Source organism: Lutra lutra, chromosome 3 (genome assembly GCF_902655055.1).
Source record: "Lutra lutra chromosome 3, mLutLut1.2, whole genome shotgun sequence".
In the NCBI taxonomy this organism is placed as follows: Eukaryota; Metazoa; Chordata; class Mammalia; order Carnivora; family Mustelidae; genus Lutra; species Lutra lutra.
This window is the reverse complement of record NC_062280.1, coordinates 127,931,399-127,945,619: the sequence shown is the minus strand read 5'-3', so window position 1 is coordinate 127,945,619 and position 14,221 is coordinate 127,931,399. Positions and strand designations below refer to the sequence as shown.

The following is a 14,221-nucleotide window of genomic DNA, read 5'->3' as shown; positions in this document are numbered from 1 at the left end:
TACTGTTCCAAGCACATTATACATATTAATCCATTTACTCCTCACCATAAGCCTATGAGATAGGCATGATTATTGTCCCCTTTTTAAAGATGAGGAATGTGAGGCACAGATTAGCTAACTTGCCAAAATTCAAAAGTGGAAGAGTTGGGATTCAAACCCAAGCAGCCTGGATTACAGCTGAAAGCGTTCTTAGTGGTTGGACTGACTGTACACCATAGTCTACAAATGATGCTCGGGTGGTTCAACATGTCACAGAGTTATGGACTGTTTAGAGCTTTGAGGGATGCTTTAAGGTGACCTTGAAAATATTTGAGTTAAATATAAGCTGGAGTGGTGATCGTATCGCTGAAGCCTGTAAGTAAGCTATTTTTATATACACCATCACTAAGCACAGAAATACACTAGCTCCCCCCAAAGCAGTCTCCATATGGGATTTTTTCCCCATAGTAATTGTGTTTTTTCCATTTTATTAGTTCCATCATAATAAAGTTCTCTTACTCTGCACTTTTCATTTTATTGTTTATTTTTTAATTGATCTTACTCTGTACTTTTTCATTGTTAGCACGGCAGTTTATTTTTTCATTGAAGTTGATCATTACTTTTGATTATTTTGAAGCAGTAAATTTGTATGTCCCAATCCACTCAAAAATGATTCCTTGAGATTTTTCTGTGAGTAGTGGTTCTGTCAGAATTATAAGAGACCCTCTAAATCGGTGATCGTTCAGCACTCCCTCTTAGTTTGTTGTAACCTTTGCTCTACTGTCTCATGTCATAGAGGGTTGAAGGGGAGGCTATGTTTGTACTCACCTTCTCTCCAAATTTCCTGTCAGGTTACCTCACCTCTTGCACATGCCTTCCCAACCATCCATACCTAATGAAGCAGTTTGCTGCTGATTTTTCTTGAATTTTCCACCCAAGACCCTTCATCCCCTACCCATCTAAGCCAAAGAGTACAGAAAATTACGGATTGAGTAGATATCAATTCCCAAACTTCAGAACTCAGGATCCATTACTTGTCTTGTTTTTGCTTTCAGATTATGGCACTTCAGAAACCAATGCTGGTTACCTGACAACCCCCATTTTACTGGTGGAATTGTCCTTTTAAATTTTATTTTATGTTTTAAATTGACTTGGCTTCCATAACAATAACCCCCAATGAATCTTATCTCACTGGTTAAATGGAATATCTTTCTTAAAAACAATTTTCAAGAAGCAGTTTAAAATGTCTGGCATTGTTACTTTATGAAGTGTCTATTCTCTAACAATAGAGGGAATAACAAGTATGTCTCTTCAGCCTTCACCTTCCTTTGTGGTATTTGAGAATCCCTCAACTCACTTTTTCTGTCAATTAATCTCCTGTTTAAATTTCTCTCACATAAAAACTTTTCTGACCTTCTTCCATTAACCTCTCCTTCATAATACCATTCCTCATCTGTGTTACTTTTCTCTGGATACATTTAATTTCTTGGAAGGAATTTTCATGACAGAAATGGGGCAGAAGAGAAAAACTGGCCAATTTTACAGACCTGGTGAGATTAAGGAGATGGTGATGGTGCTCAGTACTCAAAGGTAACTAATTGGAACGTGCATTCATATTTCAAGAGATAAACTCTGGAAAAAACTTTTAAATTCTGCTGGGAAACATGGGTTAAGTATCTTGTGCTGAATTAACTGGTGGGGACAAAGTCTCTAAAATAAGGAACAAGGGCTTGATCTTAATTTATATTTCATTTTGATAATAGTTTCTCTATGGTCCATTAATTTTTTTTTTTGAAGTAAAGAAAAGGGTGGAATTTAATCTTTATTTACAGGACACTGCAAGAGAAGAGAGTCCACATAGAAATAAGAAACCCACTGGGAGGAGGAGCTTCATACAGTTTTTACAGTTTGGAACTGGTCAAGTAGAGTTTTGTTGTAAAAAGTGCTACAATAACAAAACACATTTAAAAAGAGTTCTTAGTAGAGAAACAGTAAGACAAACTTCTACCAAACAAAGCACACCACAAACAACTTTCTGCATCGGCTGTACAAGCTAAAAGTTAAAGGTCCCAGCAGTGCCATCCTGAACCTGGAACGTATAGCCTTCAGAGGGAGTTTCTGGCACAACATTCTGATCTTCCTCTTCCTGGAAGTATTAAAAAACAAAACCAAACGATATAATTCCGCAAACATAGCACATTTCCAGGCAGTAGTCTGCCGAGAAGTCTGTATTTACTCTTAAGCTCTTCATCTGCTTATCACACCTTTGATGCTGAACCACATTTCAGTATTGGAATAGGGGAGGGAGGGCTGCCAAAACTTGCCAATTCTGGAGCAGCTCTACAGAGAAATACTTCTCAATCAAGTTTAATGAAGCTTTGTACACAGACTCATTTTCATGGTTTTGTAGAGCCTCGATTTTGTCCAAACCTCCACATTCTTCAATCATTATACTAAGTTTCTCGGTTTCACCTAGTTTCTCAGCAGCCTGAAAGATGTTGGAAATGGCATCCAGAATGACCAGAATAATTTTGGTATCCTTCGCAGTTAAGAGGTTCATCAATGGTTCTATTATGCCACAATGGACGAGGTATACAATCTGTTCAACTGTCCCACCACTTGTATAGTTGGTCACAGCCCAGACAGCTTCCTTTTGTGTCTTAAAGTCTGCCTTAGAGAGAACACCAACGAGGAATGGGACTAATCCGTGATTCACAACATGCTGGATCTGGTCCTGGCGGCCAGCTGTGATGTTTGACATTGTCCACGTGGCTTCCTTCTGAATATTAGTTTTGGGGTTCGTTAGCAGGCTAGGAAAGACAGCAAGCGCTCCTGCATCTATTACAACCTGAGTCTGTTCATCTGTCCCAGTGACAATATTTCCTATGGCTCTTAGCGCAGGAGTCACAATGGGCAATTCAGTAGCTCCTAGAAGCTTCACAAGCTGGGGCACAACTCCTGTTTTCACAACCATTTCAATCCATTCATTTGGACCATCCGTCAGGTAGGAGATGGCCCAGCAGGTATCTGCTAAGACCTCTGGATCATCGTGATGCAGGAGACGAACTAAGGTAGGAAGAATCTGCTTGACGGCATCTAGCAGGGGTGCGGGGTTCTTGTTGCGACAAAGGTTTGAAAGTGTCCAAGTAAGGTTACGTAAGTAGCCACATGCTAACGATGACATATCAGGAACCGCGAGGAGAGCCAAAAGCGGATCAACTGCACCATACTTGATAACCAAGTCTCGAAAACCGGAACCGTCACCTGCAATGTTTCCTAGAGCCCACACAGCCTGTTCGCTGATGTGGGCATGGGAAGATGCCAACAGGGAAATGAACGCTGGGATCGCGCCTCCATTGACCACAGCCTTGGTCTGTTCTGATGTCCCGGAAGCAATGTTGGTGAGAGCCCAAGCGGATTCAAACTGAATGGGACTACAATCAGCTCTTCCCAAGAAGGACACAAATTTTGGAATCAAACCAGCCCAGATTATGTTGTCTATGGGGGGCTGCTTTTCCCGAGAAAGCAGTTTCCTAGCAGCTTGAGTAGCCTGGAGCTGGCTTTCCAAATTGTTGCTATTTATGCCCTTGACAATGTCATCAACCGACCAATTTACAGTGCCCTGGTTGTTGCGATTTTCCTGCAGTGGAGAGGTAGCATCATTGGGAAACGAGCTTACGTTTCTCCTTTTCAGCATCTGGTCATCCTTCTTCGCTTTCCTCAGCTCCACATTAACTTCTATTCGACGCCGCCTCATTTCTGTACTGTCTTTCCCCTTGTTCTTGAATATGTTAAGGCAGGCAGCTGGTGAATTAGCATTCTCGTTGGTGGACATGGTTATGAGACAAAGGGAGAAAGCTACACGGCCGGCTCAGGCTTCCACCGGAGGCGGTCCGGGTCGCGCAGGCTACAGGTCAGCTGCCCTCAAAACGTCCACCACCAGTCCATTAATATTTTTTTTAATTCTGACAAGACTCATAATCTGTTTTTTAATCCCCACCAGGCATAAAGTAGATAAATTTCCTGGGATACTTATGACAAAAGCTGTTCTTGTTTGAAGAGGCCTACAGGACAGAATTAAATAATCTTTCTTGTATCAATTCTTCATCCACTCTAAACTGTTCTCCATAGGGCTGGCTTGATTAAGTTTGAGTATGTTTGTATCAGGAGCCCATTGTTCACCTTGAACTTTATCTTTCAGCTTTAAAAAAAAACAAAAAACAAAAAACAAAACTAACATTATCCAAGCACCAGCATGAATCTCCAAGGAAGCAGAGATTGGAGGAGGCTATCAATGCAGATGGAACCTCAAGTCCCCACCCCCACCATCCAGGACCCTTTAAGAAGCAGTGTGGGGCTCTCCACAGTGACACATGAGAAACCTTCCCATACTTCAGAAGATCCACGGCTGTGGAAGGCCAGTATCCCCTGAGACTCTGGTTCTCTGGTTCCCAGCAGTACACTGAGAAGTTGTTTCACCGTGTGTGTGTGTGTGTGTGTGTGTGTGTGTGTGTGTGTGTGTACATGCGTTCCTGTGCATGTTGGGGGAGACGACTCATCCATTACAGGGCAAAGCTCCAGCAGATTCATTCTTTTTCACCCAAGTGCAACTGAAGAATACTGTGAATTGTCCTGCTGTGACTTGAGAGAAACAAATATTCCTGGAATTGTTATTACCAGTTCTTTCCCATACTTCCCCCAAAGGTGGTCTTGGATTATATCTTTTGAGCAAATGAGTGAACACCTCTAGTCAAAGTGAAATGAAAAATACAAGGTAAATCCCACCCTACGGGAAGGTTTCAGTGGCATGCCCTAGGACTCACCTCTCACTGTGCACTGTTCCATGGTCTTCTCTAGGACCTGTAAGAATTCACTAAAGTACTATTAAATTTATTGACTGCACAAAGATAAAAGAGAGAATCTCCTGGATGTCAATGTCAGCATTTAAAATTATTTTAACCAAATGGATTAAGGATGTAAAAAATCAATAAGGTGAAATTTAGCAAGAAGGAAAGCTCTGGATTTAGGTTCAAAACATTAATTTATAAGAAAAACATGAGGAATACATGGCTTGAATGCAGGAGGTAATGTGCCAAGAGGAACGGTGCCTTGTGGTATCCAGTACTGAATACTCCAGACAGGGTGAGTAATTATATTTTGTTTTTCTTTTCCTATTAGAAGTTATTATCTCTATCTAAGCTGTATATACTTGCTTTAAAAAGTAAAATAGTTCTGCAAATTTGAGATACTTAACTCCTCTCCTTGTTTCCATCCCCAAGGGTCTCCACATTATTTTTGATGATAATTTGGTATCTATTCCATGTCTCTAAATAACATACCTACATTGCTTTTTTTTGGTTTCTCAGACTGGGGTATTATCTTTTGACCCTCTGCTTTCACTTGCTTAGACTTCTAAGTACTTAGCATTTTTTACCCACCATCTCAATCTTCTTTCAAGACATCCAGCTCCACAAAACATTCATTTCATTGGCTTCATCTTCTGAATTGCTCTGGCTGCCCTAACCTGGTCCACAGCCGCCATCTTGGGCCCTCTTTTTCCTGTCATCCTGGGGACGCCATTTGCTCCTCTTCTTTGTATCTCCTGTTTGCTGTATCCTGGTTCTTCCCCTATTCAGTTTTCTCCCTCATTTTATATAGAAAATCCTTCAGAACTTTTCTGAAAAGTACCCATATGTGAGAAGTACATTTTGAAACTTTACGTCGTCGAAAATTACTTTGCTCTAGTCCCACATTTCCATAATAGTTTATCTGGGTGTAGAATTCAACACTGGAGATAGTTTTCCTTCAGATTTTTTGGGAAGATTTTATTTTTAAGTAATCTTTACACCCAATGTGGGGCTTGAACTCACAACCCCAAGATCAAGCATCACATGCTCTACCGACCAAGCCAGCCAGGCCCACCTCCTTTAGATTTTTTGAAAAGATTGCTCCATTGCCTTCTTGCTTCCAGTACTGCTGTGGTGAAGTTAAAATCCATTGTGAGTATTAACCCTGTACATAGTGAACTGACTTTCCTCCTCTTGGCACTTCTAGAATCTTCTTTTTGCCTTTAATGTTTTGGGAAATGTTCTCAAACTGTTTACTTGATTATTTTCTTTCCTTTCTTTTCCCCTTTTTTGTGTGCCCAATACTTGGATATTGTACTTCCTGGACTGGTCCTATGGTTTTCTTATCTTTTCTCTTTTATTTCACATTTTTTAGTCTTTTTGTTCTATGTTTTGGGAGAATGTTGTCTTCTAACTGTTCTATTGAGTTAAAAAAATGTCGCAATTTTAAATTCCAAGAACTTTTTACTCCCCAAATTTTCCTCTGTAATGGCAACTTCTTGTTTAATGGATTTTATCTTGTTCCTCCAAAGATAATAATTACATTGGATTGCTATTTCCTGCCTAAAAGGAGAAAGTATGGGATCAGTGATCTAGCTGGTAGTGCTGCCAAACCTGGGGCCGCTGGAGAGGCATGGGGTTCTTCCTTGCAGAATGGTTTTTTGGCTCTCAGCTTTTCCCATGGCTGACCTAAGGATTTAGTTTTTGGGGTCTCCTAAGTTACTTACCATGTGTTTATCCGCTTTCCAAATTCCACATTTTGCTGCTGCTGTTTCCATTCACCTTATCCTTGTGGGGTTGTGCCTTCAAAGGAGGGAAAATCCCTTTCCTGCTGTTCAGACGAATTTTGTTTGGGTGGGAGTAAAAGTAGAGGCTTGTGTTCAACCTATCCTGTTTCCTGGAAGGGTGTAAAGTCTATTTGGAGTCATGAAGGGTTTGCCTTCTAATATCTAGAAATAACCCTCACTTTGGGGGACTGCCTTGAGATAGAAGTTCCCTTTTTCTGGGGGTGGGGGCAAGCCAATTTGGAAGGTCACAAATTAAATATGATGCCTACCTGAGACCTCACTCAGAATCCTTCACATTTATTATTTAAACCTCTGACTACATTACAGTTACTCCAGGCTTGGAATAATGTTCAAATGTTCAAATCTGAGAAAATGTGCTGTTGTTTCTTTTCATTTTCCATACAGCCTACAGTGTACTTTTGTAGAGCGATGGCCTTGGTGAAGAAGTGACACTTGGAGGGAGAATTTTCTCCTTCTGGTGTTGTCCTCCAGAGATTACAGGGAATGAGAAATATGTCTCTAGCCACCATCAGGGAATTGTTTCCTCTGCCTTCCTGAAGCAATAGGTGGGGAAGGAATCCACTGCTGGTATAACCCTTACAACCAACATGTCAAAGCATTTCTCAAGATAAGAAGACCCTTGGGATGCCTGGGTGGCTCAGTTGGTTAATCTGCTGCCTTTGGCTCAGGTCCTGATCTTAGGGTCCTGGGATCGAGTTCCGCATCGGGCTCCTTGCTCAGCAGGAGCCTGCTTCTCTCTCTGCCTATGCCTGCCATTCTGCTTCTCTCTCTGACTCTGCCTGCCATTCTGCCTGCTTGTGCTCTCTCTCTCTCTGACAAATCAATCAATAAATAAAATCTTAAAAAAGAAGAAGAAGAAGAAGAAGAAGACGCTGAAGCCCTAACTGGGCGATGACAACCCTAGAAAAAGAGATGAACTAGGAGATGCTTATGTGTTGCAAAAAGACCCCTCCTGTTCTAAAAGTTTCCTCCTCAGTATTTTGCCAAACAGAAATGGATCCTTTCAGCTGAATGATAGTCTGAGGGAGGCTGGTAGAGAATAACTGAATATCAAGGAACATAAAGTTATAGTGTGAACCACTGCTAACTGAATAGCGTGTCAAGAAAATAAAGCATGGCTGAAATTATATTTGGTCAACGGACAAATAAGAGGCCATTTATCAAAATTCCTCTTATATTCAACTTTCCAGCAACACAGCTGTCACGTGCAGTTGATGAGTACGTATGCTCACAAGTGGTTACCTGAGCACACTCCTTCAGCCATCTCTTCAACAATGAAGAAGTTAATGTCTTATAAATCGTTTTTATGCATTTTCTAATGCTTAACTAATTTTGACTAAAAATAAAATCCCTTAAATTCAAGACCTGATGAAGAGCCAGCAACCATCCATCCATGCGTCCATCATCCTTGTCTCTATCCATGCATCCATCAGTCGTCCATCTGTCTATTTAATGTCTACGAAGGACTCAAAAATAAATTACTACCCTCTAAAAGTTCCCATTTTAGTGAAAGAGACAGATTGTGGACAGAACATTTTGTCTCAGAGCTATAATCCCAATCATTGAAGTATGCATGGACTGCTTTGGGATGCATGGTATGGAGAGGAGAGAAAGTCTTCCTTGAGGAAAAGAGGTTTAGTGAAAGCCCAGAAGGGCACTGTGGTTGAGGCAGAGGAAGTCATCTACACAGACTCATGGGATCATGAGAGAAGAGAAGAGGATGCTTACTAAATGCCCACCTGGCTTTAGAACATGGGGGCCATTGCAGTGTGGAAATACCATGAGAGATGAATCTGAATAACTAAGCAGGGCCCAAATCCTGCTTATTTGGTGTTTGGTGTTTGGTGGCTACATTGACACGTTCAGATTTTATCTGACTAAAGAAAGTCACTGAAGGATTTTCTGCAAAGCAGAGACATCACCATCTCTCACAGTCCCCTCTGCTTCCCCCTGGTCTGAGTCACCATCAGCAGCAGAGCAATCATTCAACACAGAAGTCAGAGCATGTCCCCTACTGCTTAAAATCCTGCCATGGCTCCATCCTACAACAAGACCTCAGGGAACTTCCCTTAATTCCGACCTCATGCCTTCCACCCCCTGCACATATTCTGTTCCAGCCACACTGGCATGCTTGCTGTGCTGCCTTAGAGCCCTTCTCTGGATGTTCTGTCTGCAAGGAATGTTCTTCCCCATCAATATCCCTGTGGCTCCCTCACTGCCTTTGCGCAAATACAAGACTTTCAAAGACGACTACACTGGTTACCCTATTTTAATCCACACTCACACGTGTGTGCACACACTCTCACACACACACACACACTATGCACACACACATGCCCTCGGCACTGATGATACCCTGTGCCCTGCTTTGTTTTTCCCTTTTTTCCACAGCACTTATCGCCTTCAAGGATATCATATAATTTATTATGTTTATTGTCTTTCTCCTCCCACTAGAAGTTATCTAACTAGGTATCCAATAGACATCTTTGTTGTGTTCACTGTTGTGTCCCAAGCAACTAGGATGAAGACTGGCACACAGTAGATGCTCAATAAATCCTTGTCGAATGAGTGAAAGATTTTATAAAAATATATGGGAAATGATCTGCGGGGGTTTGATATTGGAGGCTGGGGAGTTCGGCGAAAAATTTGTTTCTGTGATGGTGATGATAGGTTGGATGTGAGAAGTGGCTGAGGAGAGAGAAAGGAGGGCACAGGTGGTAGTTACTAAGGAGAGAGAATTTTCAGGACTTGGTGACCAATTATTTGAATGTAGAGCTGAGTGACTGGGATAACCAACCTGGAGCAGGCACACAGGGCTAGGGATGCCAGTCGCAGAGGTCGAGGAGAGAGAAGAGATGGTAACTTTTGGTGGATGGCAAAGACAAAGGTGAGTGGATGCTTACTATCTCTATGTATTATGGTGTACATATGGGTTTTATGGTCTCTCTCCCCTCTAGACAGCCTATCCTATAGCCATTGTCCTTCCCTACATTCTTATCTGAGGGTTTGTTTGTTTGTTTGTTTTGTAAGATTTTATTTATTTGAGAGAGAGAACAAGCTGGGGGGAGGGACAGAGGGAGATGGAGAAGCAGGCTCCCCGCTGAGCAAGAAGCCCCATGTGGGACTGTTGGGATCATGACCTGAGCCAAAGGCAGACGCTTAACCAAATGAGCCACCCAGACGTCCTTTATCTGATGCTTTAAAAACAACCTCTATATGAGGCACAACTGAGTACATTTCCTCATTTCTCTATTGTCCATTTCCATACTGACACCCAGAGGTTAATTCTCAATTTCCCAATTACCCTCAGACACCCTCTAACTTTCCCTGAAATGATCATGTCCTTAGCTGGTTTACTTGAAACAGGAGCAAACCCACTGTAATCCAAGCCTTAGGGAAACCACTAGATTTTTTTTTTTTTTAATGGCTGGCAAGGCTCTGGCTTCTCTCCAGTTCCTCAAAGCAGTAACCTCCTCTCATGATAAAACTGTACCCACTTGCTAGAAACTCAACAACTTTGTTCTTCCCTTTCTTCATAGTTCCCAGATGGCCGCCAGCTGGTCGGGGCTATTTCTTGCATTCTAATCCCTTTATCCGTCCTCCTGGTTTTCTTTTTGATCTCCCGTGTCTTGCCCCTCCTCCTTCTAACAGCCACCATACTATTATACCCCTCTTTGGAAGCACCTATTTTCTAAGAGAATTTGACGATTTTTTTCAGAGCATTACCTTTTTTTTTTTTTTTTTTTTTTTTTTTTGGCTTTTGCTTTCGTATTATAAGGAAAACCAGCTGCAGGGACGTGTGGGAAGAAAAGCTATCTCCAAGGGGAGGACAACAACCTCCTGCATGAAAGGGGTCAGAGCTGACTTTGTTCCCTGACAGGGCTGTAGGGGACAAATGCATCTGGCATGATCCAGAAGCCACACCTCAGTCTTCCAGCTGCGCTCAGCACTCTTCGTGGGCACAACGAGATGTCTGGTCCCCTTCCTGGCTTTCTCAGTGGCCAGCCAGGGCAATGGAAAAATTCTGTTTCAATCCCCCATGACCAAAGAGGGGTGCACCCTATCCCCAGTGGTTTGCAATATAGAACTTTTATTGATTTATAAGATTATAGCTAGCAGATTGTCTGAAGTGACAAATCAAGGAAGTAAAGCTACGTGTCCGTGTCTTCATCTGTGTTTGTTACACCTGTGAGGGGCTGGGCTACATGTGTTTGGGGGAGAGTTTCTGTGAGGTCTTCGCAAAGGCCTCTGCAGGTGATGAGTCTCTGTGTGAGTCTGTGTGTGTGGGTAGTATTGCCGAGGAGTGGAGGGGTGGACATATTTGCATGTTTGGCTTGTGTCTATCTCTGTGTGCACACAAGGACCTGTGCAGGGTGACTATGTGTGTGTGTGTGCACAAGATCCATGTGTGAGTGTGTGTGTGTGCACAGGATCTATGTGTGACCGTGCATGCGTGTGTGTGTGTGTGTACACAGGATCCGTGTGTGAGTGTGTGTGTGTACAAGGTCTGTGTGTGACGGTGCATGTGTGTGTGTGTGTACACACAGGATCCATGTGTGTAACTCACAGGGGATCGATGTGGGGTAGTGACTGTGTGTGTGCCTCTGGATCTCTAGATGGTGTTTTGAAGCACAACTCTGTCGTGCCCATGTGGGTGTCAGAGGGTAACGCGTGGTGTTCTGTCCGGGTAGCTGTGTCTGGGTGGGAAATTGTGGGGTGAAATTAAGAGATGTCTTTGGCTGAGTGTTGCAAGGGAAATCTGCGGCAGACGTGTGGAGGGGTGTCTGCAAGGGTTTGGAGGGTATATTTTGAGATGTTTGCGGAGGATGCTGGGGGTGACAGCAAAAGTCCATGTGGTGTCAGTGGTGTGTGTGTGGGGTGGTGGGGTGTGTGAGAGTGACTGCAGAATATCTCAGGTATCTGTGGGGTGAATGTGAGTAGGTAGGAGTGGGTAGGGGTATGCTACTCTGCAGCATGAAGGGGGATTTGGGGGCATCTGTGAAGAGTCTGTCCATTTGCCTTAGGAAATATTTGTGGGAATATCTGTGGGCAAGTTCCTGGGACGGCGTGGCTGGGTGTGGGGGTGTCTTCAGATCCTTGTGCCTCCCTCCACGGGTATGTGTGTCTGGGAGATATGATATGTGAAGGCAAAATGACCTCAGAAAATTCCCACAGAAGCACACCTTATCCTGCGTTAGTGCCTCATTGTCCCCAGTGTGTGACTGGGACAGACCCAGTTCCCTGGCCACAGTGGGCAGCTCTCGTTGGGACGTTCCCGTCACCAACCGTGATTTGCCAACGCCTTTCCTTTACACAGCTGGCCTCTGAGGGCACAACATGGCTTGGGCGTCCCTCTCTCCTGACGGGACCAGCCGTGAGCTCCTGCTCTCTCCTGTGAGGTGTGCATAGCTGTGCGGTCCTCACCCTGTTCCCAGGGCACCCTCCTTATACTGAGGGAGGCCTCAGCTGATAAGAGCACAAACTTGTCACCTCCAGGACTAACTGGAGAGATAGAAGAGGGCACATGTCCAGCATCCTTCCTTCTAGCCATCTTCCAAAAATGATGTAAAAGTGCAAGAGACACTTGGATTTCAACCCACTTTTCTCCAAAGGGAGCAAACGAGATGTCCTACAGAGATAGTGTTTTTCACTTTCTCCAGCCAGCTTCAAATTCCCTGATGATACGTCCATTCAGAGGAATCCTGCATCTCCTCATCAAGAGGCCATTGTTGGCAAAGCGGTATTTATGTTTCATGGTTGTAGCACTGGTGTTCAGCATTAACAATGAAGTCCTTTCAGTAGCTCCAAGACGCGGCTTGCATTGGCTCCCGGGCTTGCAGATGGGGAAAGCAAAGCGGAAGGAGGTCGCAGTCCTGCCGGAGCCCTTCGTGGCCCAGATCCCAGAGATGACCTTCTTCATGTGGGACTTGCCAGGCCCTCCTTCAGCGAGCTTCCCCGGGTCCTCCTGTGCCCACTCCAGCTGCTGTGGGGAATATTCCAGGAGCAAACCCAGCCCAAGCAAAGCAAAAGCTTGCAGGGAGGCAGGTGAACGGGCTTATTTACATGGCGGTCTTGAGTGCTACAGCACGCTTATCGTGGGGGCATTAAATGTCCCTCCGAGTAGCTACCACAGAGTGATCTTAGCCAGCTTCTTCTGAAGGAAGGTGTTTGATGAACATCAAAGCCAAAAGCCAGGGATGTTCATTCCTGTCGTACCCCTTCCTATTCACTTCCGATGAAACTTCTCCAGATTCCAAGAAGCACCCGGGTGGTCATTCCTTCCCCTCTCTGTCCGGCTGACACAGCGAGGGCTTTTTTGGCCCTTTGGCAGGTGCTGGGATGCCCGCCACCTGAGCCCCAGTCCCAGGACACACTCATGGGCTATGCTTCTCAGTCAGATGAGCCCAGGCACTCATCTTCCTTGTCCTCCTTCTGGATACACCTGCATTACCTCATTCAACTCTCAAAACCCCTCGGGGAAGAAAGGGGGTCAGTATTGGTGTTTTCAGGGTATGAGTGGGGACATGGGAGCAGAGGTAAGGATCTGGAGACAGCCACACTGCAGGGAACACACGGACAGAGACCGGATCTGCAAGCCGGCATCTCCCATCTCCTCAGCCTCCTTCCCCCGGCTCTCCTGTCTGGAGGACAGGTGCTGTCCTTTCTAACAGCATCCATTCTACTAAAAGATGAGGCGTCGCTCTAGAGCCTCCCAACTAGGTGGTAAGTGAGAAAGCTGCAGGGGCAGCGCAGACGGTGAGACTTACAGAAGGAGGGCTGCGCGCGGTGATGGGGCAGGCTCCAGAAGGCACAGGATTCCATCCACGCACTGAGGGTGGGAGAGGGATTTGAAAAGCCAGGATGGAGGGAACGGCATACTTCAAATGTGTAGTTTGGAAGCCAAGACCTGGAGGCACGCGAGATTCTGGCATGGCCCACACTGGAGCCTGCGAGGAGATGGGTTCGGCAGGCTGGGCAGGGCAAAGAGGAATGTAAAGAAGGGGCAAAAGGGAGAGGTGACAGGGAGAGAGAATTCCCCGGGTGGGGGAGGGGGTCCATGCCCCCTGGAGACATATCACAGAAGACACCCGGTGTGTTGGGGTTTTGGTACTTCAGTTTCAGGCTTTGTAGTAAAGCCTGGCTAGTCGTTTACCACACACACGGCCATCTCGGTGACTGTTCACCTGTCCCAGGTTCCATTGCAATTAAGGTGACCATGTGACTGACTTCTGGACTATGGGCAGAAGCAATCCAAGCACTTCTAGATGTGGTCCCCAAATCCTCCTGTCTGACCCTACTCAGCTCTCTTCCTTCATCTGTTGTCTGGACGTAGAGGGTCCAAGGTCCTGGGGGTGGCTGGGTCCTTGAACCACCACACAGAGGCCACTCACCAAATGCATGCTGTGAACTGTTAGGTGAGCAGGAAATACGTTTCTATTGTGAGAAGCCACCGAATTCAGGGGGGCTGTCTGTTTCAGCAGCTTGCCTACATCGGGCAGACTGGTTGTGCTTCATCTGAGCCTCTGAATGTTTTCTGTTTAGCTGAACTGTTCATCCTGGCTTTGTCTGTGACTAGTTTGGGCTTCA

General features: G+C 44.7%; 2 protein-coding genes across 2 annotated transcripts in view; both read right to left on the bottom strand.

Moving 5' to 3' along the window:
- LOC125095612 (WD repeat-containing protein on Y chromosome-like) overlaps positions 1-14,221 on the bottom strand; it is a 136,195-nt gene that overhangs the window by 53,657 nt on the left and 68,317 nt on the right. The gene's annotated exons all lie outside the window — the stretch shown is intronic.
- Positions 1,777-3,848, bottom strand: LOC125096277 (importin subunit alpha-1-like). The gene is made up of 2 exons (XM_047723084.1): positions 2,300-3,848; positions 1,777-2,125 (listed from the first exon to the last, which is right to left on the bottom strand). The coding sequence occupies exons 1-2, from the start codon at positions 3,812-3,814 to the stop codon at positions 2,033-2,035; spliced, it is 1,608 nt and encodes a 535-aa protein (XP_047579040.1). The 5' UTR covers positions 3,815-3,848; the 3' UTR covers positions 1,777-2,032.

What these genes read in the sequence shown, in the direction of transcription:
- LOC125096277 (XM_047723084.1), bottom strand. Translation starts at nt 3,814, where the DNA reads ATGTCCACCAACGAGAATGCTAATTCACCAGCTGCCTGCCTTAACATA. An exon ending in AGCTGCTCCAGAATTGGCAA is followed by an intron (nt 2,126 to 2,299) that starts GTTTTGGCAGCC and finishes TAATACTTCCAG; the next exon opens with GAAGAGGAAGATCAGAATGT.